A 23,599-nucleotide genomic window follows, 5' to 3' on the forward strand; every position below is an offset into this window, starting at 1 on the left:
TCTCTCACCTGATTCCCCTCCTCCTCCTCCATCAGAAAGGCCCAGATAGATTCCCAGCTCCTCCTCCTCCTCCTCCTCCTCCTCCTCCTCCTCCTCCTCCTCCTCCTCCAGGAAGGCCCGATAGATTCCCAGCTGAGTCCAGTGGTTTTCAGGCAGTATGGAGCATTAATGCAGGGATTCATCACATGGAGAAAGAGAGAGAGGCTTTTCTATGTTGCCTCAAACCTGTACCCCTCTGATTGGTGTATCTCGTCTGTGGTGTGACTGGTGGTGTGAGAACCACTGACTTAGGGTGCTTTGCTTTCTCACTGGGAACGATTGCTTTCGTTCCATTCCGTTCCGCGCCCAAACACTCACTATGGCTTTACAACTGAGCCCACTACAACTGCAACTTAACTACAACTTAACCAGGTAGGTCAATTGAGAACCAGTTCTCATTTACAATGAGAACAATGTTCTCATTTACAATGAGAACAATGATTCTTGCTTATTGTTGGACTCTCGTGGTGGGTCTTTTGTTGACATTAGTTGGCATCTGACTGTCTCACTGACTATCTCACACCAGAGAGACACCCAGAGAGGGAGCGGTAGAGGGACACACACACACACACACACACACACACACACACACACACACACACACACACACACACACACACATTCTATGTTTACTCTGAATTTACATAATGGTTGGTGAAGAGTTTATAACAGTGGAGAGAGAGAGAGGTTGACTGCAGTCAGTTATTGTCAGCACTTGACCACCTGATGCCACATGTAGATGCAAATCAGGTTATGTACAATTATATCAAGAGACAAACACTAAACCGTATCATATAAAGCCACTGGCTTTATATGAGACTATGGCCACTTCATTATGATAGCATCGTTCTGCTTATTCACTTATAGCGTGTGTGCTTTTGATAGCGCATCTGCATTCTTTTCTTCCCTATAATCAAACACCTAGTCTAATTTTGGATTCATATTTTTTAAATCTCTTGCCTAAGGACGGGAAAAGTTAACTGTGCCAGACAGGCAGTAAACTATTTATAGCCCAGTGTGCCCCCATTCGAAGACATTTCACGGTGAGTGCCAGTGCAGTTTAGGGCTGGGTTTTGACTTCAAATCTTCAAATCAAGTATGTAGAAGATGAGAGGAATCCATTTCAGGCTACAGATGTGCATCTTGGTTTTACTTGACATGTTTGAGATGTATACGGGAGGGGACAAGGAGCAGAAGCCTCTTTATACCACAGCGATAGAGCTTCTATGTCCCCCCATTCTCTGTCAGAGCTCATAATCAGCTGACCCAGTCGTCGTTCCTATGGCCTCATTAAGGTCAGATGGCAGACTAGTCTTGTTAAGCTCTCTGGACTACATTGTTATACAGTAGCGGCTGGCGCTGTTTATAAGTAGGGATGCACCGATCCACATTTTTTCACTTCCGATCCGATTCCGATACCTGAATTTGGATATCTGCCGATACCGATATTATACATATTTCTTGAATATACAGTATAGGCAAAGATTTGGCCAATTCATTTTTTTTTTAAATATACCTTGCAAAAAGCAGACAAAATTAAGAAAATATACAAGGCAAAGAAGGATGCTATTATACATGGGCAAATTACGGCCCGCGCTGGAATTTTGGGGGGGAAAAAAAACCAGATTCCGATCCGATCCGTGAATTAGTGCCAATATCGGCACCCGATATTGGATCGGATCGGCCCCATCCCTATTTATAAGGACACAAACGGAGATAAACTAGGGAGAGGAGAGGAGAGGCAGCCTGGATGAAGTCTGCATCTTCTGGGAATTGTAGAATACGGATTCCATATTAATTAACGAGCATAAAATGAGCGAGGAAAGCTATGCAGAAAGAGATATGAAGATATGTGTGAAGTTTGGGTGGGGTGAGCATCATAATATACAAGATGAATCGAATGGAGGGGGAGGGGCTGCTATAATTCCGGTGGATTGTCCGTGTGTCCCTTTGCGTGTCTTGTGTGTGTTTTTTCAATGTAGACAGTAACACCTGTCAGGCTGTCACCCATCTATAGCTGCTCACTGCTTCCCTTTGGCTGATCAAGGCTAGATCCTGTCACTGGCGGGAGACACCGCAGCTTAGCACATTTCACTTGCCTGACTGACGGCTCCTATTGTCTCTGGTTCAAATGTACCGGTAGGTGAGATCAGACCAGATTTAGGAGGCTTAATCAATACCAGTGTGCACAAACATGATTGAACCAGAATTTTATTGTCAAGCAGCCTAGAGACGACACCTAACTAATATATTCTGAATTCAAGAGACATCCATTCATTAAAGTCGAGCTGAACCCAAGAATGACTTTTCTTTTCTTTTAGTTCAAATACCTGGGTATGCAGTGCACCTATTTAATAATGTATGCAAAACAAATCACAACAATCTAATTTCTTTAGTTTTTCACACTTTTTCCACATCAAAAGTTCGTTTTTCAAGATTTCATTGATAACAGTAATTTACAGTTTGCTGACGTCACCCAGTACTATCAAATTTCTACCCCATTTCAACCAATCATATCACGACATGCAGCTGTCAATCAAATCTTCATTTCTGGATAATTTTCTCTTCCAAATGAAGTCGAAAATGGCGCGTAGTGCCTGTCATCTGGCAGAATTCATATCCCATAAACGAACTACTAACTTGGCCAATTGTTAGAAACATGAACAAAAAACAAAAACTATAATCTCTAAGAATGCAAAGAAATGTAACTGGCTCGTTAAAACGTGCATTCCAGGGATATCGTATCGTTACAGCAGCGATAATGGCGCGCGCATCCGAGAGCTTGGTTGTCAGGGGTCGCACTTCGGAGATTCCAGGCCGACGTGCTGCACTCTCCGCTCGGCAACACGAAGGCAGCTGGCTGCCTGCGGGTCGCTGACATCCACTCCTCCCGTCAAAAGGCTCTTCCCGAGGGGAGCGCCACAACACACTGAATCCCACTCGATTTGGAGGCGGAACACGCCAGGATTGGCCAAAGCCCAATCCAGTCCCCAGAATTGTCAAATAAAATCATCGACATGATACTATGACCCGCCTCTCAACCTGTCATCTTAGACAAACTATGGTTTCAGTCTGAAACGGACTCATTATGCACGTGACGAACAGGTTCAGTTCGACTTTAAAATGAATGGCTGGCTAAGTTCTGCTTCCTGGTTTGTCTCTGTATTTGGGTAACGGCCTATGCAGTCAAAACAGTTGCTAAGGTGATTGGATGGAACTTGTCCCTACTGCGCCTGTGGTAGCATAGCTGTCCAGCTGCTCTCTCGCACGCCATCTCCCCCTCCTTCTCTTTCTCCTCATTCATTCAGGAACAATTTAGTCATAGGTTTAACCATGTATTGCACAAATGGAAACACAGTTCATGTTTGCCGCTTGGCGCTGATGGCTTCGCTGCTTACAGGAGATGCTCCCTGAATCAGCACAGCAGCATGCTGAGCTAAACAGGGAGCACAATGCAGAATCCTCCATGGGGATGCAAGAGTAAAGCCCAAGCAAGACATTGAGTAAAGTTGAACCTTTGAGCCATGCAAGAAAGGTGGAGGCTGGGGTGGTGGAGGCAAAGCATTGCCAGCAGCAGCAGTGGTGAGAGGCAGCATATTGGTGAGCAGCTGGGCCTGTGACTTCTGTGTCCTCCTGCATGAACTAACGTGATGCTTCATTTCTTGGTTTGTTTTTGTATTGCGTATTTATCTGTACGTACGTACAGTAGTTCAGTTCTCATGCAAAGGGAAAGACAGCAGAGTTCTCATGCAAAGGGAAAGACAGCAGAATGTGAGACATTGGCTTTCCACAGGTTGCCTGCAGTCACATAAGACACATTGGTAGAACACACAACCATCAAGTAGAACATGTCCTCCGGCGAGGTACATCTGCAGTTTGAGCCCTAATAAGAGAGAAACTGTTCGGTTATAATGTAGTATTTCCTCCAGTATAATGAACGTCCCACTCCCTCTCTCGCTGCAGGGAGGTCGCCCAGATTGACCAGTTCCTTCAGGAGACGGCGGCGCGTGAAGCCAACGCCAAGGTGCGCCTGCAGCAGTTCATCGAGGAGCTGCTGGACCGCGCCGACCGCGCCGAGAAACAGCTGCAGATCATCAGCAGCTGTGGCACCACGCCAAACGGCAGCCTGGGACGCTGCAGCCTCCAGGGCTCCAAGGGCAACGGGCGCCAGGTGAGTTTAGGAAGGCTTAGGGATGCTACGCCTTCTGTTACACTGCTGTGTTGCTGTTCAGAGCACGCTGCTAAATGGAAGCTATTATGCTTGATGTGTTTTGAGATGTGATCAAACTCTGTTGCTAACATACAAGACAATTCCCATGTCAGGACAGCAAATGGAACATAGAATGTACGACATGTACACACAATGATTTATGTGCTAACGTGCAAAATCATAACCTTGCGAGGCAGCTGGATTTGCGCGAGGTCATGAGATCACGATCACATGACGAATCCGTCTTGCCACGCTTCAATCTATTGGCTTGAATGCAAACCAGTGGTTCACAGTTTGCACCAATCAGCCTCCTCTGAGGCAGCTGCAGGCGGGCTTTAGATGTGATGCCAGCGAGAGCGAGCCTGTTAAAGACATCATATAGACATGTGAGATGTTTCATCCAATCACCTGTCAGGTATTTTTTGAAAGTGCAAGCCCTTTTGAAACCGTTTCACGAGCGACTCGTTCCCAGATGGTTATGTCAGGTTAGCGAAATGATCTAATTACCTAACTGCATAATAGTGTGGTAAAACTGTAATTTTCTAATAACATTCCCTAGTGTGTTTAGATTTAGCATTTGTTTTTTTTTATCAAAACAGAATAGTGTATTGAAATAACGCAATAGTATTATCTAATACTTCTAATAAACAGCAATATTTAAGTACTGTCATAGTTAATTTAAATTAAGAGAGAGATGCTTCTAGTTGTCTACTTTGACAACGGTTGCTGTAGAAGTAGCTTTTAGTTTTGAATAATGTAGAAGCATTGATTATATTGAGTAATGTCCCGGGACTGCATCACAAGGTAAAGCCATGATAGGATGAGATGAACCCAACGGAGCCCAAGTGGCGCGTGGGTCGGAGTCACGTTTCAGACTGAAAAACAAAATGTGTCTGAGATGACAGGTTGAAAGGCGGGCCATAGTAGCATGTTGATGATTTGATTTGACAATTTTGGGGACTGGATACCCGTTGGTGCCCACAATCACTGACCATTTAGTCAGACCTCACTCACAGAATTGGGATGCAGCCTCTCCTCTCTGTTGGCAAAGCTGAACTTTGGATGAACTTTTGCTCCACCACCTGCGAGGGGGCAAAGCCGACTGGAGGAGAGGAGACTCCTATTTAATCAAAATGCTATTCACCAAAGTTTTTCTATATATCCTGTGTGCACTGAAGTCACAATGTTATAACCATTATGTCACGTGAAACATGGATTGTATTATATCGTTGAAATGCATTGTGTTGACTGAGGGATGTGAACACGCGTCTATGGACTTCCAAGTGAAAAATGTAATCTCAATATGAATGGATTTTAATTGTATGCTGAAATAGTCTGTGTTACATGCACAAAGTTTGAAATGACAATTGTATTAATGCATTGTTGTGTGCTGAAGTAAGCCTGTTACATAACATGTTTTCAGATGAGAGTGGCAAGAGAGTGTCATTGAGTTCAAGACCATAGGAGGTGTCCAAGTTGATGGATGTTTTCAGATAAGGATGGTTCAGTGTTAGAGTATCATTGAGTTCAAGACACCTAAGGGAGGTGGCCCAGTTGATGGACAGGGCCAACATTAGGAGAGGGATCATGTAGCATCCAATCAGAATTGAAGTCATTGAGTCAGCAAAAACATAGACACACCCTCGACTACAATGACATAAAAGGAACGGAACTCAGAGCCTTTTTGCTCTCCTGCATAGGCAGGGAGTCAGACGGGAGACCGTCACTTAGATGGCTTCAAATCCACCAGGGATAGAGCATAGATGCTGTAGGCAGGTCTCATTAGATTAAGAGAAGTTCTGGAATTAGGGTAAAAGAAGCACTGTCCGAGTGCCTGTGCAGGAAAATCCCCCGTTAATACACGGTTGGAGCACAAAGACCAGATATAGACTCCACAAGGGAGAGAGAGGTGTTAGGCAGGCCATTAGATTAAGAAATAAGTTCGGAATTAGGGTAAAAGAAGCACTGTCCGAGTGCCTGTGCAGGAAAATCCCCCGTTAATACACGGTTGGAGCACAAAGACCAGATATAGACTCCACAAGGGAGAGAGAGGTGTTAGGCAGGCCATTAGATTAAGAAATAAGTTCGGAATTAGGGTAAAAGAAGCACTGTCCGAGTGCCTGTGCAGGAAAATCCCCCGTTAATACACGGTTGGAGCACAAAGACCAGATATAGACTCCACAAGGGAGAGAGAGGTGTTAGGCAGGCCATTAGATTAAGAAATAAGTTCGGAATTAGGGTAAAAGAAGCACTGTCCGAGTGCCTGTGCAGGAAATCCCCCGTTAATACACGGTTGGAGCACAAAGACTAGATATAGACTCCACAAGGGAGAGAGAGGTGTTAGGCAGGCCATTAGATTAAGAAATAAGTTCGGAATTAGGGTAAAAGAAGCACTGTCCGAGTGCCTGTGCAGGAAATCCCCCGTTAATACACGGTTGGAGCACAAAGACCAGATATAGACTCCACAAGGGAGAGAGAGGTGTTAGGCAGGCCATTAGATTAAGAAATAAGTTCGGAATTAGGGTAAAAGAAGCACTGTCCGAGTGCCTGTGCAGGAAATCCCCCGTTAATACACGGTTGGAGCACAAAGACTAGATATAGACTCCACAAGGGAGAGAGAGGTGTTAGGCAGGCCATTAGATTAAGAAATAAGTTCGGAATTAGGGTAAAAGAAGCACTGTCCGAGTGCCTGTGCAGGAAATCCCCCGTTAATACACGGTTGGAGCACAAAGACCAGATATAGACTCCACAAGGGAGAGAGAGGAGACCACCAGAGCCACATTAGATGGGAACAAGATACATATCAGAGATACACAAGGTTACATTTAGACAGGTTGGCCATCTCAGATAATAAATCGTTAAAAGCCAAGAGTGATACTTAAATAGGGAGAGTATAATGAACTCCATGTTGAAAATTAAGGTAATGTACATTGGATAATGATGTCATCTATATTGGACAGAATGTAATGGACAATAATAGTATGCTTTGTAAGGAGAAGTGTTAACTTATATATAAAACCTATAAAAACCAAGGATTTTTATTTATTTATTTTTCTTCTTCAAAACATCATTGAGAAGGGTCCACACATCCAATAAGGTAAGAGGCATGATTTTGGGTTCAGATAATTAGCCTCCTCCATGCATGTAGAAATGACAGAATGATCTCGGGCTTCAGCTCGTCGTTTCTCTCACTAGAAATTATGTACTGGGTGATTCTACTATATAGGTTAGTAAATTCTTTCACCCTGGAGGGAAAAAGTGCCGTAAGGCCACCTGTATCGGTAGACTGCCCACCCGATGTTCGGGGAGGAGGGGGTAGAGGTCCTAGATTAAGACCCGGAGGTGGACAAAGGATTAACGTGTTGTTACTCATCGGGGGGAACTTACGTGTCTGCCTTTTACTCTGGGTATTTATAGTCGTATGGGATAGCCTCTATTAGGAAGAGATCCGCTGGTTATCACGGTCTCTCACCTCCGTGATTTGGGAGTGCTCCGATGACGCTATTCTAGCTCTCAGGGGAGGGGTCATAGGTCAGAGGTCGCTCGCAAATCATTTCATCTCTCTCCCCAGAGGGCTTTCATAGTCTGCTTCACTGGCTGACTCCAACTCTGCTCAGTTGTGCTCCTTCACTCAGGAGAGCTCCATCAGCAGCTAATGAATGGAGCTGCCCATGGTGCTGAACCTGTGTTGACTCATTTTGGCCTCTAATTAGCCTTTTTTGCCAATTTAGTCATCCCTACTTACCTAATTAAAAAATCTGACTCCGTTAGGTCACCCGCAGGCGTGCTCTTTAGATTTCCTGAAAGAGTCAGGCGTGCTCTTTAGATTTCCTGAAAGAGTCAGGCGTGCTCTTTAGACTTCCTGAAAGAGTCAGGCGTGCTCTTTAGACTTCCTGAAAGAGTCAGGCGTGCTCTTTAGACTTCCTGAAAGAGTCAGGCGTGCTCTTTAGATTTCCTGAAAGAGTCAGGCGTGCTCTTTAGATTTCCTGAAAGAGTCAGGCGTGCTCTTTAGATTTCCTGAAAGAGTCAGGCGTGCTCTTTAGATTTCCTGAAAGAGTCAGGCGTGCTCTTTAGATTTCCTGAAAGAGTCAGGCGTGCTCTTTAGATTTCCTGAAAGAGTCAGGCGTGCTCTTTAGATTTCCTGAAAGAGTCAGGCGTGCTCTTTAGACTTCCTGAAAGAGTCAGGCGTGCTCTTTAGACTTCCTGAAAGATTCAGCGCGATCACATGTAAAAATGGCATAGCTGTGACCGAACACAATTTCTGCTCACACACAGAGACTTTGCATTCTTATTATAGGATTAATTTAAACGCCCAGACAATACATTGGAGAATGAAATTGTAAATTGTAAATGTAATGTAAACAAAACATGTAGTGGGGTGCCAGTGCTTCAGCAGGGGGCGCCAGTTACACACTTTGGATAAATGAAATGTACAGTATATCTCTTTAGTCCCATACTCAAGTGATGTTCAGTTCATTTTCCATTCGTGCTCCCCTGGGGTTTCATCCGTATAACATCAATATGGACCCCCACTAAAAACATGCAAGAAGATCTTCGTCCGACCAGTGGCGGTTAGAAGAAGATGGTCGCCAGGCGCTTCACTGGAGCTGCCCACTGCTCCCGTGGAGGACGAGCCAGGATGGGAAAAATGCAGAGGACAAGTTTCACGGCGCTGCACCTGTGTGTGTGTGTGTGTGTGTGTGTGTTCAATATGTATGTCCATGCATTGGTGCATTGTGACTAATAAAGACTGCAGAAGGCTGAGATTGTGAGGTTGGGACTTTGATTTGCAGCGGAGCCTCTGTGCCTCTCTGCTGGGCACTCAGCTCTGCCACAGGCTACATGCTGACCAGAGGCTGCTGGACTTGCACATAATGCGGCCACATGCTACGCAAACGGGAACATTGGCTGTTCGTTCGCCCCTGGGCACGCTGCAGCTTGCATAACATCTCCTCTCTCTTACTTTGCCTGATTAAATGTTGATAAAAATATATATTCGCAGACACTTCCTGTTCTTGAAAATGTCACTTACTGAAATCGTTATCCAACACTTCGTGAGAAAGAGGTGGCCAGCTCCACCGCACGGCTCTGTGTGCTGCCATGGAAACCAGTTCTTGCTCTTGTTCAAGATGCCAAGCTGATCTGATAACAGAGAGGCAGTGTCACTGACACATATATAGAACAGTGATATCTCTATGGGGAGTGTAGTGGAGAGATCCATCTGAGAGAGAGAGAAACTAGCTCCTTCATTATGTCTTGTGTGACTGATGCTCAGGCAAATCCATCTTCGCCACGGATCACTATCGCTGAGAGCCAAGATACTGTCTGCAGCCTCGGCTCATTCACTAACCAATTGCTGTCGTATAAACTAATATGGTGAGAAGTCCCAAGAGTTTGCTATTAATCACAGATAGCTGTCTTGTTAGGAAAGTGATGAGGGAATTGGTTCAACACAATTTTTCTTGCAAACTAGAATTAGCCCCATTAAAATAGTTCTCTTAGAAGTTATCTTAGAAGATTTTTTTATCCCATTTTTATCCCCCATTAGTGCTAATTCTTTATTTATCCTGGTTGCTGCTCCACCCTCTGCCGATCTGGGGAGAGCCAAAACTGGCTCCGTGCTTCCTCCGAGACATGGGCAGTTAGCCAGCCGCTTCTTTTCACCTGACAGGGGAAGCTTCACCGGTAGGACATAGCACGTGGGAGGTTCACGCTATTCCAACGAGTTCAACCTCCCTCCGAACAGGCGCCCCTAACGACCAGAGGTGGCACCACATCAGCGACCAGGATAGTGCATGTTTTGGTGTGGGGTTCCTATATGAAGGAGACCCCCAGGGGGCACGGGGAGAACATGCAAACTCCACACAGACAGGGCCTTTTCACGACCCCACCCGGGTGATGGGCACTGGAGGACATGCGGACGGGCACGCACTCCTTCAGCGCTCACAGCGTCCCAGGTGGGGATCGAACCCAGGACCTTGTGGCCCATTTCCACCGCAGGTAGTAGCGCGATCCCGCTCCGCTCGACTCGATAAATTGTCTCATTCCACCGGTTAAAACCGTCCCAGCCCGGGTTGTATTGGGGTCGAGTCGTGCTACTTTTCGTACCTGCTTCGTCGAGGTTCTATTCTGTCAACCCGGGTTCATACGGTGACGTGAAAACATTGTTGACGACTGATCGTGTTTACTCTGTCTATCAATGCAATGCTGCATACCAGTTTAGTGGGCTTACCTTCTCTTCTGTTGTGTTATTTCCATCAGTTTTGTGTTGCTGCCTTCGCCTCTGGTGAAATAAAATCGTGGCATTGGTTTCAATTGTTTTCAGAGAGAAAAAAGTCCGCTGCTCAGGGAGCTCCTGTAGTTGAGTGAATGAGTTGAGTGCAGCGCTCCGCTAGGCCGCAGCGGGTCTTTGGTGAAGCCGCGGTCTTGCCTGGTGAGAGGCCGCCAGGGTAGAGGCTTCACACTCTGTCTGTAGCGCCTCTCCTGTCCCCGCGCAGCGCAGCGCATGCATCTCCTGGCCGATTGTCACATTCGCCCATGTACACTGTAGGTCATTTAGAGGCACCGGTATTTCATAAACAGTTTAAAAGTTCTGTGGATGGATTTAATTGTAACGTTATGTTATGTTTATGTTATAGCCTACTTCGGCTATAGCAGGCGGAGGACAGATATGCGGTCGCTATGACGACCAGCTGTGGGCAGGGGTAGGCGGGGGCAGATGATTGGCGGTCGAAGCAGAACATCCATCGGGCCGAAACGAGTAGAGCCGACTGGTGACGAGCTGTGCAGGGCAGTAAAATGTGGTGGAAATGAGCCATTAGAAGACCATTTGACTTTCTTTTTTCTTTTTCTTTTTACATTTTTTGTGATGCTCAAACAAACCCTGCTTACCGAATTTAGATGTTTCTCTTTGGATTTAACCATCCAGCTGTCAGCTGTGTGCTGGTGCAGGATTGTGGGACTGTGAATCATCGATGTGACAAGTGCAAAGTGGTGGAGAGACCTTGTAGTAATAATACTTTTCTGCCCCCCTCCCTCCCTTTTTCTGTCGACTGCATCGTCTCCTCTCTCTCCAGAGAAACTCCAGCGTCTCTGGCAGCACGAGGGGGATGTACCAGGTGTCAGACCGACGCTCCTCCCCCAGCACTGGGTAAGTCAAGCTCCTCCCCCAGCACCGGGTAAGGCAGCACACCGCGCCTGTTCCACATCCAGAATACCAGATCATTGACATTGTAGATCGGATTGAAATGGGATCCACCCAAAGGAGCACTGTGCCCTACAGTAGGTGGCTTTTAGATACGATTATGTTCTGCAGTACAAGTACAGAGACACTCACACAATTGTAGCTCACTAAACTGATGATTATTTGAGCTCCCAATTGCCATATTACATACAGTATAGTGCAATTAGGAATTAGTTTTCTTTGCTCATCTCCTTAAGATCATTTAAATAAGCAATACAGCTGCAAGCTGCCATTAGCAGGGTCCCAGCCCATGGGGCAAATGATTTCACACTGACAATATAAGGTTGGTTCATCATTTTGGAAAAGTGCTACACAGATAGCACATTTCATTGACAGTCCTGCAGCTTCAGATGAAATTGTTTGGGCCTCATGGTAAAGCTACAGAGTGCAACCAAATGTGAGCTATTATTAATTAATAGTATTGTTAATTAATATATTAATTATATTATTAATTATATTATTATTAATTAATAATAATTAATAGTACTATTATTAATTAATAGTGTATTAATATAGGGCCTCGCGCACAGAGTCGGCTATTTAGGGAGCTGTGCAGTGTCTTGTAGGACAAGTTGGCAGGTGTATGAACATGAGCTGACATGAGGGCTATACAAATTGTTATTTTTTTTTTTATTTTTTATTTTTTTATTATTATTATTATTATTATTATTATTATTATTATTATTATTATTATTATTATTATTATTATTATTATTATTATTATTATTTATTTTATCTCCCAAGAGAACGCAGAATTTCTGGTTTAGCTGGTGATCTAGTGCTCCGGAACTGATTCAACCTGTACTGGAAACAGATTTACTTCAGTAGACCAGAGCAGCAGGCCTGTCTTTCGCACGCACGCATGTACTGTACACACGCATGCACGCACGCACGCACACACACACACACACACACACACACACACACACACACACACACACACACACACACACACACAACCAACCCAGAGCACACCTCATCTTTCTTATGTAGTAAGAGCTGCTGTAAGTGAAACACACTGTGTCAGTTATGTGGAGCCACGTAAAGCCCAGTTCATGCTTCGTCGCTCAACACTTTAGAAAATGTCACTCGACAGGTGTGACGTCTTTAGCCACAGAAAAAAGTGTCTCTGGCACCTGGGGAATTTTGTAATGTCCGCGGGACGCCGTCATATTTTGTTGCACAATGGATTGGCTAGAGTCACTAAGAATGTAGTGACATGTGAGAGTTCCGTCAGTCTAGCGGTGTGTGACAGTCAGCCTGCCTTGGCCAGCAGCTACCTTCCCCCGGGAAAACCAGCAGGACTCTGCATAGGCGGAGTGGAGGAGCGAGCCGTGGTCTGTCAAAACCCAGGCAGGGAGATGAAGATAGGTGGTTATTTTTTGCCTATAGGACTCGGATAGACTCAACGTGAGAGACAAGGGCAAACTCCACTGCGGGCTCCCTTTAAAACGGCCCTACTCCTTCATACATGTAGCAATCACACAAAAACGCTACTGAAAGCAGCATACATTACAAACGTTGTGCGACTCGTTTATTCCTGTCAAGCGACACTTGAAAATGTCATGCGCCGCCCTACCATAAATCCAACTCTCCACCACCATCTACTGCGCATGCTGCCTGGCCTCTGGGACACACCATCTACTGCGCATGCTGCCTGGCCTCTGTGCAAGCAGCCGCAGTGCCATTGTTGACGCCTCCACGATTCATACAGCAGGTCATATTCAGTGCTAGTTATGCTAACTGATGTAAATTTAGAACAGTGGTTCTCAAACTTTTTTTTTGCATCAAGGACCCCTAAACTGACACAAAGTAGACCACAGACCCCCATTTGATAAGATTTTGTCCCAGGGTCCCCCATCAAGATTTGAGCTTTTAGATGTTTTACAGAAAGTGTATGAAACACATGAGAAAAATACTCATACACTCTGTCATTGTGTTACCTGAAATTATAGTGAAAAGAAAATATTTCCCTTTTTGCTGCGGACCCTCTGGAACCCCTTCGAGGACTCCTGGGTAGCCCCAGACCCCATGCTGAGAACCACTGATATAGAAGATGTGTTTGCTGGCTCTGTTTGTTCCTCAAGTTCAGCCTGCAGACAGTTTTCAGCTCTACTTCTACGACTTACGTCTGATTCCACCTTAGATTGTTTCTCCCACCACATTTGTAGCACTTCCTATTTTGGGGACGCAAGTCAAGAGCCTGTAGTCATTTCCCGCCAATCAGAAGTAATATATATACTGTATGCACACAAGAGTGGATTCCTGCTCAGCTGGCTTGCTCCATGATAGTGACGCACCAGTGAATTACGGTGGTACTTCTCTGCATAGAGTTGATAAAATTAACTACTTGGGAGTATGGCTCGATTCCGAGCTTACATTAAAACCTCATATTAATCACATTTTGCACAAAGTTAATTTTGGAACCAGTGTTTTATTTCATTCTAGAAACTGGTTTACACTTAATACCCGACTGAAACTTGAGCATGCCGATGTCGTTTATCAAAATGCATCAAAAACTAAGCCTCTACCTCTGAATACGGCTTACAATAACCTCTGTAGATTTGCTCTTTGATGTTCCTATACTACTCATCACTGTATAATGTCTAATTCACTTACTGTAATTGGCCTTCGGTCTGTATAAGAAGACATATTCATTGGCTGCAACTAATTTTCAAACGTATACACCCCATGTGGCCATAGTATTTTTTGTTTTATTTTATTTTATAGTGTTTTTGTGAGTGCAGGTTTTCTGGATGTCTGCTTGAGATGTCAGACACATTGACATGGCATAATCTTCTGTCTAATACAACTGTCATTCCCATTTGGTGTGTGAATGTGTGTCTTTCCCGTGACGTCACACAGACCCTCTCAGGCCTTCCCCATTGAATCATGCGTGTCCCAACGACAACAACCCTCAAAGCCTTCTGTCTCTGCTCATCAATAATTGTTCATCAAGTCGGATGATGATGATTGTTATGCCGGTAGATTCTATTTTTGGCCCTAGATGTATATAAACGGTCTCCATCTTGGGTGCAAAACAAGTCTCTCTGATTTATCCACATCGGCTTCATCAGATAATTATGGAACAGTCTTTGTTCTGCGTGCGTCAGTTTTACACCAGAATGGCTCCGTCCCTCACATTCAGTCCCACTGTGCATTACTAATCAGGAAGCTAATTAACGCTGTCATGCTGTCACTTTCTCAAATAATCATCTTTACCCAATTATCTAATTCCACTGATTGATTATGCTCCACTGATTTAACTTGTATAGCTTTATTGTTGTTGTTATTATTATTGTTGTTATTATTATTATTATTATTATATTTTTACTGTGACACTAGGGAATCACTAGTCACTAGCAAACCCAACTGAATATGTATTTCTGGTCATTTGTGACTTGTGATATTTGAAAATATCTCCATTGAAGTTTTAATTAATATCATTGTATTCTACCACTTTACTGTTGACAATTTTTATGCCTCCGCCGGCGATAGCCAGGCCAGAGGCATTATGGATCCGGGTTGTCCGTCCGTCCGTCCGTCCGATGTTCGTTAACGCGATATCTCAGGAATGCCTTGACGGAATTTAATCAAATTTGCCTCAAACATCGCCTTGGACTCAAGCATGAACTGATTAGATTTTGGTGGTCAAAGGTCAAAGGCCAAGGTCACTGTGATCTCTCGAACGCCATTTTCAAGACTGTTAACGCAATATCTCAGGAATGCCTTGACGGAATTTCATCAAATTTGCCTCAAACATCGACTTGGACTCAAGCATGAACTGATTAGATTTTGGTGGTCAAAGGTCAAGGTCACTGTGACCTCTCGAACGCCATTTTCAAGCTTGTTAACGCGATATCTCAGGAATGCCTTGACAGTTTCATCAAATTTGCCTCAAACATCGACTTGGCCTCAAGGATGAACTGATTACATTTTGGTGGTCAAAGTTCAAGGTCACTGTGACCTCACGAACGCCATTCCCAAGTTTGTTAAAGGACGGCTTTTCCGTGGGGAATATGAATATATATTAAATCTCACGCCCCTGTTTTCGAATCCGTTGAAATTTTTGAAATTGGTTGTTTACAGCCAGAGATATCAAGCATCTCTCACATTATTTCCATGTCGCTCTGACGCAAAACGCGTCAGAGCGACAAAAAGGCAGCCATCTTTTTCAACCGCATAGCCTGCTGTAGCTAATATTAGCTTTCCATAGTTCCTTGCAAAGAGACCGATCTCGGGAACGGAAGCACGGACAGACACGGGACTGGCGGCATTGGAAAGCTTGTCAAATTTTACATCTAGTAGTAGGTGCGTTGAAGTAACGAAATCAACGCTGAGCAATGTACCCGTTTTTACACATTTTTACAGAAAATAGTTACAACATCAGATGCACGTAACTCCTACGAAAATGCCTTAAAATGCATGAATTTTTTTTTATGAAGACATCTCCCGACATATATACTTCGGTTTAAATTTGGTGCAATTTGGAGGCAATTTTATTTTCGATTTTTTCTTCTTCTCTATATGTTTTATTGTCGAAGCCTTCTTCTTCTTCTTCTTTGAGTTTTATGGCGGCAAACATATATGTGCATTACCGCCACCTACTGGAGTTTGATATCAGCCAAATGCCTGAGGGGTGGGCATGGAAACGAAGGCCACGCGAGCCCAGTGCATTGTGGGAAATGTAGGATTTCGAGTCCCCGCACCCGCACCTCCCCCCCACCACCCCCCCCCCCCCCCCCCCCCTTCACACAGAGTGGATTTCGGTTGATATCTCAGGCAGTGAACCTCCAATTTAAAAAATTTAAACGGATTCGAAAACCTTAGGGGCGTGAGATTTAATATATATTCATATTCCCCACGGTAAAGCCATCCTTTAACGCGATATCTCAAGAACGACTTGATATAATTTCTTCTGATTTGGCTCAAACATCGACTTGGACACAAGGATGAACTGATTCCATTTTAGTTATCAAAGGTCAAGGTCACTGTGACCTTTTGAATGCCATTTTCAAGCTTGTTAACACGATATCTCAGGAATGTCTTGATGGAATTTCTTCTAATTTGCCTCAAACGTCCACTTGGACTCAAGGATGAACTGATTACATTTTGGTGGTCAAAGTCCAAGGTCACTGTGACCTCACACACCCAATTTCCAAGTTCTGTAATGCAACATCTCAGGAGCGCCTTGACGGAATTTCTTCCAATTTGCCTCAAATGGCGATTTGGACTTAAGAATGAATTAATGGCGGAGGCATAAGTCCGCGTTGCGGTCGTTGTAGTTTTTTTTATGGCATAGAGGTTATTGCTTTGCAATTGCATCCATATCATTAGAAAGTAGCTGACACAAAAATGCCGATTTTGTCATTGTCCTCTGTTAGATTGCTGTTATAATATACAAAGAGCTTTGCTACTGTAGGTTTGGGTGGATCTGAATTCAAATGTGCGGCATAATATGCAGCTCATCTGCAGTGCAGGAATGACGACGAGAGATTGTAACTGGCAACCTCTCCATGATACTCTTTCATTGTCATTCCCAATGTGCTGCATGCAGAAGGCAGATGCTTCCTCTCTCTTCATTATGCAAAGAGAAACGGGGGAAGGAACCAGGAAGAAATAGCGGAAAAAAAGAGAAATGTCCTACTTTCTGAGAGGCTGATATTTGTAACTGCTCATTATTCGTGTTGGGAGGGTGGTTATTTTAAGTACTGTTGAAGCATGTACAAAAGCCACCCTCGCTCTACTGTAAATCCTGTGATCCTGAAATGCAGCTCTTCCTTATCAGTCGCACTAATCTATTTATTATGATAATGATGACCATGATGATGATTATCATTACCGTATTAATTTTCATAATACAATAGGGGGACCACCTATGGGGCACACCTGGGGTGGGGGTGGGGGGGTGCTATCATCATCAATTCGTTTTTGCTAGTCTTACTCGTCACTCACTCCCTTCTTTTTTCCCATAGTGCATCAGGGCGCCTCAAGTCCGTCTCACAAGGCTCTGGGGGTTACGACAGCGACAGTGTAGAGATGCACCCCATGGAGGACTGTCCCGAGGCCCAGTACTACCATGTCCAGTGCCGGCTGGGCGAGGGGGGCTACGAGCGCTCCCCCGGGGGCGGCGGCGTGTCCCGGAGCTGGGGCCTCCGCAAGCAGGCCATCCAGAACTGGCAGCGGCGGCCGTACCGGAACAGCACCGAGGGGGAGGAGGGAGACGTGTCGGACGTGGGCTCCCGCACCACCGAATCCGAGGTGGAGATGTGGGAGCAGGAGAGGAGGGCCGTGGCTGAAGTCCAGCAGTCTGCCGCCCCCTACCCTCACCACGGCAGGGCCGGCTACCGCCCCAACACAGGTAGGGGCTCTGCGTAAACCAGCCGAGCCAAGGAGCATGCCTGACTAAACTGCTGACACACCGGAGCCCAGATTCACAGACCAGCAGTATCATAGTCTGCCTTGAAATTACTCCCAGAGGAACAGACCAGCAGTATCATAGTCTGCCTTGAAATTACTCCCAGAGGAACAGACCAGCAGTATCATAGTCTGCCTTGAGATGACTCCCAGAGGAACAGTGGCTGATCTGAATCTAGGTCAGGATGAGCTGCAGTTGTGGGACAGGAGCTGTGTCACCCACTGGCTGGTGAAAGACCATTTTACAAATCCTGGAGTCTAGATTAGATGTGAGATTATATGGAACAAATTGAGGGCAAGGGGTCCCATAGCTCCTCTGTCTGTCAAAACAAACAAAATACTGCGTTCACTGCTGCTCCTATCACTGTAGTCTTTCAGCTCTGTGTACAGTATCTGTGTTTGAGAGAGATAGATGGTTCAGTGGTTAGCAGCACTGTTGCCTCACAGCAAGAAGGTCCTGGGTTCAAACCCCGGTCCATCCCAGGTCCTTTCTGTGTAGAGTTTGCATCTTCATCCCATATTTGTGTGGGTTAACTTTCCTCCGGATGCTCCGGTTTCCTCCCACCATCAAAGACATGTATGTTAGGGGTAGGGCTGTCACTTTTTATTCGAAATTCGAATTTAACTTCGAATGTGGGGGAGGAGGGGCATGTTCGAATGTAATTTGCCATGTTCGTTTTTTTTTTGTTTTTTTTTATTAACCAAATTAACCAACTGCTGCTTGCTGGTAATGTTAATCCCATGTCAGAAAAAGTCTCCAGATTTGTCGCGTTAAGTCTCTTCTGAGAAAGATTGTCTCCAGGGTCTGAAAAGTTGTCTCGAGTTGGATGCAGCCAAGTTTGTGAGGCAGTGTTGTGACTGTGAGCGTCCAAGCTAACACAGCAGCGGAGAGGAGCTGACTGACTGGACCATGAGGACAGCTGAGGATTTTTTTTTTTATATTCTTTTAATATTTAATATTATATTATATATATTTATACGATGTAACCGGTAGGCGCGGACTGCATAATCGGGCACGTCGGGCCGATGCCCGGTGGCCTGGCCTGCATTTTTTTTTTTTTTTTTTTAAGGTTAATAAACCTTTGAATATATTCGAACATTTTGCGGGCAATTCGAAGTTCGTTCGAACTTTATTTTGGGAAAAAGTGACAGCCCTAGTTAGGGGTAATACTCCTGTCAGTGCCCCTGACCAAGGCACTGCCAATCGAACTGGAGTTGGTCACGCTGCACTGCGGCTGCCCACTGCTCCTAGTTCTAGGAAGGTTCCTATTAGAGGATGGGTCAAATGCAGAGGATGAATTTCCCCACGGGGACAAAAAAGGATAACTTCATATATTTTGAGCCAATCAAAATATGAGTTTGAATTACATGTAGCCAATTTGTGCTGTGTGTTTGAGAGATAGAGGGTGTCTGTAAGTGTAAATGCAGTAAAACTAAGCTCTGGGCTTTTGTGAGAGAGGGAGCCAAGTAACGGAGCCAGTCGCATCCACACATTTCAGATCCAACACTGACTGTCCATATCTCTCTTAGTTTCCTGCCCTGCTCAACTCATTGCTGCTGCCCTCCATTTTCTCCACCTGCTGGTGGGTTCAGTGTTAAGTGCCAGGTGTAGCACAGCAGTCCTGCTGGTGGGTTCAGTGTTAAGTGCCAGGTGTAGCACAGCACCAGGTGTAGCACAGCACCAGGTGTAGCACAGCAGCAGGTGTAGCACAGCAGTCCGGGAAGGTGCAAAACTGGGCCAGAGTCCTCTTGACAGATTTGTCTGGACTGCTAGGTCTGTCGCATAAACTCACATGGATTCTTCTCGTGTAATAATCTACATTTTAAATGGTTTATGCTTTTAATGTCATTCTTATGCTCTGAGGTAATTCTCCTTATTGGGAGTCTCTGCCAGCTTTTATCAGATGGTTACTATGTATCTACAAGCACACAGTTTCTCTAAGCATGTAACACACGGCTGTTCAGTTCATTTTTGCAATACTGCGCGTAGGCTGTGTGTGTGTGTGTGTGTGTGTGTGTGTGTGTGTGTGTGTGTGTGTGTGTGTGTGTGTGTGTGTGTGAGTGATAGAGAGAAAGATAATGAGTGAGAGAGTATAGGCAATGGTTCATATAGCCCTGTTGCTTTGAAGAGGACGCCTTCCAAGGCCAAAGATACAATGAATCATCTAGGAGCGATCTTGCTTGGAGGGATACGCTTGGCTTTGATTAGACACATGGTATCAGCCAATACATAGAAATAAATAGAAGAAAAAGAAGAAGGGAACAAATGGTTGTGTTGTGTCAAGTTGAAAGTTGGCGCCACCATGTGACAGAATACCGTTTTAACATTTCTGATTTTGCAATTATTTAAATGTCTTCTTTAGAGATTTTTGCTAACTGTAAAGTATAGCATGACATTCTGAGTTCAATTAATTCACTCATATTTGAATTGTGCTTCTACAACAGCCTCATGGCGTTCAGTTGAAAACAAACAGCGCTCTTTCCCTTCGCACAGGTCGGTCTGAAGGCGTGTACAGTAAGCCGTGCCGCCATGACAAGAGCCCGTCTAAATCCAACGAGGTGATCAGCCCGGAGATCCTGAAGATGCGCGCGGCCCTCTTCTGTATCTTCACCTACCTGGACACCAAAACCTTGCTGCGGGCCGCCGAGATCTGCCGCGACTGGAAATTCGTGGCCCGTCACCCGGCCGTGTGGACCAGAGTGCTGCTGGAGAACGCTCGCATCTCTTCCAAGGTGAGACCAGAGTGCTGCTGGAGAACGCTCGCATCTCTTCCACGGTGAACACTGTAGCTAACTATGTACGCACTCAATCGTTTGTAATCGCAGGAGAGCACTTCAAACTTTGGAATGATTTGGACGTGTCTCTGAGGTCCACATTATCTTTCACATCCTTCAAAAAGTTATTGAAAAAACATCTTATCATGTCTTAACCTTCAATGTCATTATTTTCCATATTATGTAACCATGTTTTCTTTTATGTTGTTTATGTTTATAGTTTTTCTATGTTGTAAATGTCTTTGTTTATCTTGTGTTTTACGTATCCACTGCAGTAGATGATGGGAGTGGAACTCTGTACAAGCCCTTTGGGCTTCGTTCCCTCCTTGCACTGTTTTTCTTTTTAAATTGTGCTAAATAAATCGAATCAAATCAAATCACTTCCAAGGCCGTTTCAGAGCCTGTCAAGGCAGGTTTACGCTGAACCTTTTTGTTGCTTTTTGCAGTATATACTATACTCATACTATATATATATATGCAGTCATCCTGGTGTCTCTTTCTCAGTTCCTGGGCACGCTGTCTCAATGGTGCACTCAGACGCACTCGCTCATCCTGCAAAACCTCAAACCACGACAGAGGGGCAAGAAGGAAACCAAGGAGGAGTACCTCAAAAGCACACGGTGAGACACACACACACACACACACACACACACTCACACACACGTACAGTAGAAACAGAAGTGCATGCACAGTTAGGGATGTCGTAATAGCCATACGTCTCTCTTTAAACGTACAGTCTCCTTGGGATATTTTATGATTACGATATGAATAGTTTTGCTATTGGTAATCGTTGCATGCGTCGTACTGATTGATTGATGAGAGGATGCCAACATGGCGTGATTGAATATGTAATGATTTTGAAGTTGAAACAAGCGTATCCAGTTGGTCCAGGTGTTTTGTGTGAAAGAGGGAGAGAGAGAGAGAGAGAGAGATGTACAGACACATTCTCTTTCTAGAAGGAGATAAAGGTAAAGGTAAGTAAAGGTAAAGTCCCACTGATTGTCACACAATGTGTGAAATTTGTTCTCCGCATTTGACCCATCCCCTGGGGGAGCGGTGAGCGGCAGCGTGCGCCGCGCTCGGGAATCACATGGTGATTTAACCCCCCAATTCCAACCCTTTGATGCTGAGTGTCAAGCAGGGAGTCAATGGGTCCCATTTTTATAGTCTTTGGTATGACTCGGCCGGGGATCGAACTCACGACCTCCCAGTCTCAGGGCGGACACTAAGACCACAAGGCCACTGAGCTGCAAGGCCACACTACTCTCATCTACCTAACTAACATGTGACTTCCTTTCTCATTTCAGTATGCTCACACTGCACTGTACTCTCAGACTACCCTCTCTGTACTCTCTACCCTCTCTGTACTCTCTACCCTCTCTGTACTCTCTACCCTACCCTCTCTGTACTCTCTACCCTCTCTGTACTCTCTACCCTCTCTGTACTCTCTACCCTCTCTGTACTCTCTACCCTACCCTCTCTGTACTCTCTACCCTCTCTGTACTCTCTACCCTACCCTCTCTGTACTCTCTACCCTCTCTGTACTCTCTACCCTCTCTGTACTCTCAGACTACCCTCTCTGTACTCTCTACCCTCTCTGTACTCTCAGACTACCCTCTCTGTACTCTCTACCCTCTCTGTACTCTCTACCCTCTCTGTACTCTCAGACTACCCTCTCTGTACTCTCTACCCTCTCTGTACTCTCTACGCTCTCTGTACTCTCAGACTACCCTCTCTGTACTCTCTACCCTCTCTGTACTCTTTACCCTCTCTGTCAATTAAATGAATATTCTTCTATTCCATTATGGGTTTCACAATGTATTACAGCTCAAAGGCAGACATGGACATTCTGTCGATCTGGGAAGAGCCGTAAACTATCACATGCTTCATCCGATACATGCGCAGTCGGCAGCTGCTTCTTTTCACCTGACAGCGAGGAGTTTCACCGGCAGGACGTAGCGCATGGGAGGATCACGCTATCCCCCCCCAGTTCCCCCTCCCCCCGGTTCATCTCTACCCGGACTAAGCACCCCTGCTCTGTCTGTCTCTCTCCCCGCGCTCCCTCTCAGTGGCTGTCTGGAGGAGGGTCTGGAGGCCATACTGAAAGCCACGGGAAGCAACCTGCTGATCCTGAAGGTGTCTCACTGCCCCAACCTGCTGACAGACCGCTCCCTCTGGCTGGCCAGCTGCTACTGCCGAGCCCTACAGGCCGTCACCTACAGGTAGACGACACGCAACTCCACCGCTCATTCATCAAGCATCTCATGGTGCCTTCCATTTGCGTCGGGAACTTGGAAGTCCCAGCTGGCAATGATGTCACACTGCGTTCCAGTAAAACAGTCAGAAAACCAGCCAGGATTAGCTCTAGCCAGGCTAGCCATTATTAGCAGTAACAGTTGATCATTATGCGATATTTTGCGTAGCAACCTGTCTACAGATAGAAGTTAGACAGTACTCTGTCTGTATGACTGATTTAATGAGATACAAATAAGACAGAAATGCAAATAAATAGTGTATTATTACAGCTCTCACTACTGTTGTGATCATGTGATCAGGGCATGGTTTCACCCATGCATTGTAGTCCTGAGTTCTTTTTTTTTTTAACACATTCACTGCCAGACGTTTTTTTTTTACTGTAGTTAGCTTCTGCCAGAGGGGTTTTTTGAGGATTCTGGCTCATCTTTCAAGACCCGAGGATTCTTTTCTGCTAAGATTTTGTGAACACACAATATCTCAAAAGAACTAATAGAATGTGTGCTTTCTCTGTCTAAAAGAGTTAGTTTGTAGAGTTAGTAGTTATGTAAGCATTAGCAGTTGAATACAGCATGGTTTCAGCGTCAGAAAAATTATTCAGAGATAAACGGCTTTTTGTGAAATTCGATAGAACAGTCACTTTAACCATTCATTTTTGGCAT

At 45.1% G+C, this 23,599-nt stretch overlaps 1 protein-coding gene across 1 annotated transcript in view; it reads left to right on the forward strand.

Moving 5' to 3' along the window:
* fbxo41 (F-box protein 41) overlaps nucleotides 1-23,599 on the forward strand; it is a gene marked incomplete at both ends in the record, with an annotated part of 51,456 nt that overhangs the window by 22,700 nt on the left and 5,157 nt on the right. Inside the window, 6 exons of the mRNA XM_083634484.1 lie at nucleotides 4,003-4,210; nucleotides 11,326-11,399; nucleotides 17,468-17,853; nucleotides 20,404-20,642; nucleotides 21,189-21,304; nucleotides 22,754-22,906. Coding sequence (XP_083490610.1) covers nucleotides 4,003-4,210; nucleotides 11,326-11,399; nucleotides 17,468-17,853; nucleotides 20,404-20,642; nucleotides 21,189-21,304; nucleotides 22,754-22,906 — 1,176 coding nt within the window. The remainder of the gene's footprint in view (nucleotides 1-4,002; nucleotides 4,211-11,325; nucleotides 11,400-17,467; nucleotides 17,854-20,403; nucleotides 20,643-21,188; nucleotides 21,305-22,753; nucleotides 22,907-23,599) is intronic.

Source organism: Poromitra crassiceps (assembly GCF_964638095.1).
Source record: "Poromitra crassiceps genome assembly, chromosome: 4".
In the NCBI taxonomy this organism is placed as follows: domain Eukaryota; kingdom Metazoa; phylum Chordata; class Actinopteri; order Beryciformes; family Melamphaidae; genus Poromitra; species Poromitra crassiceps.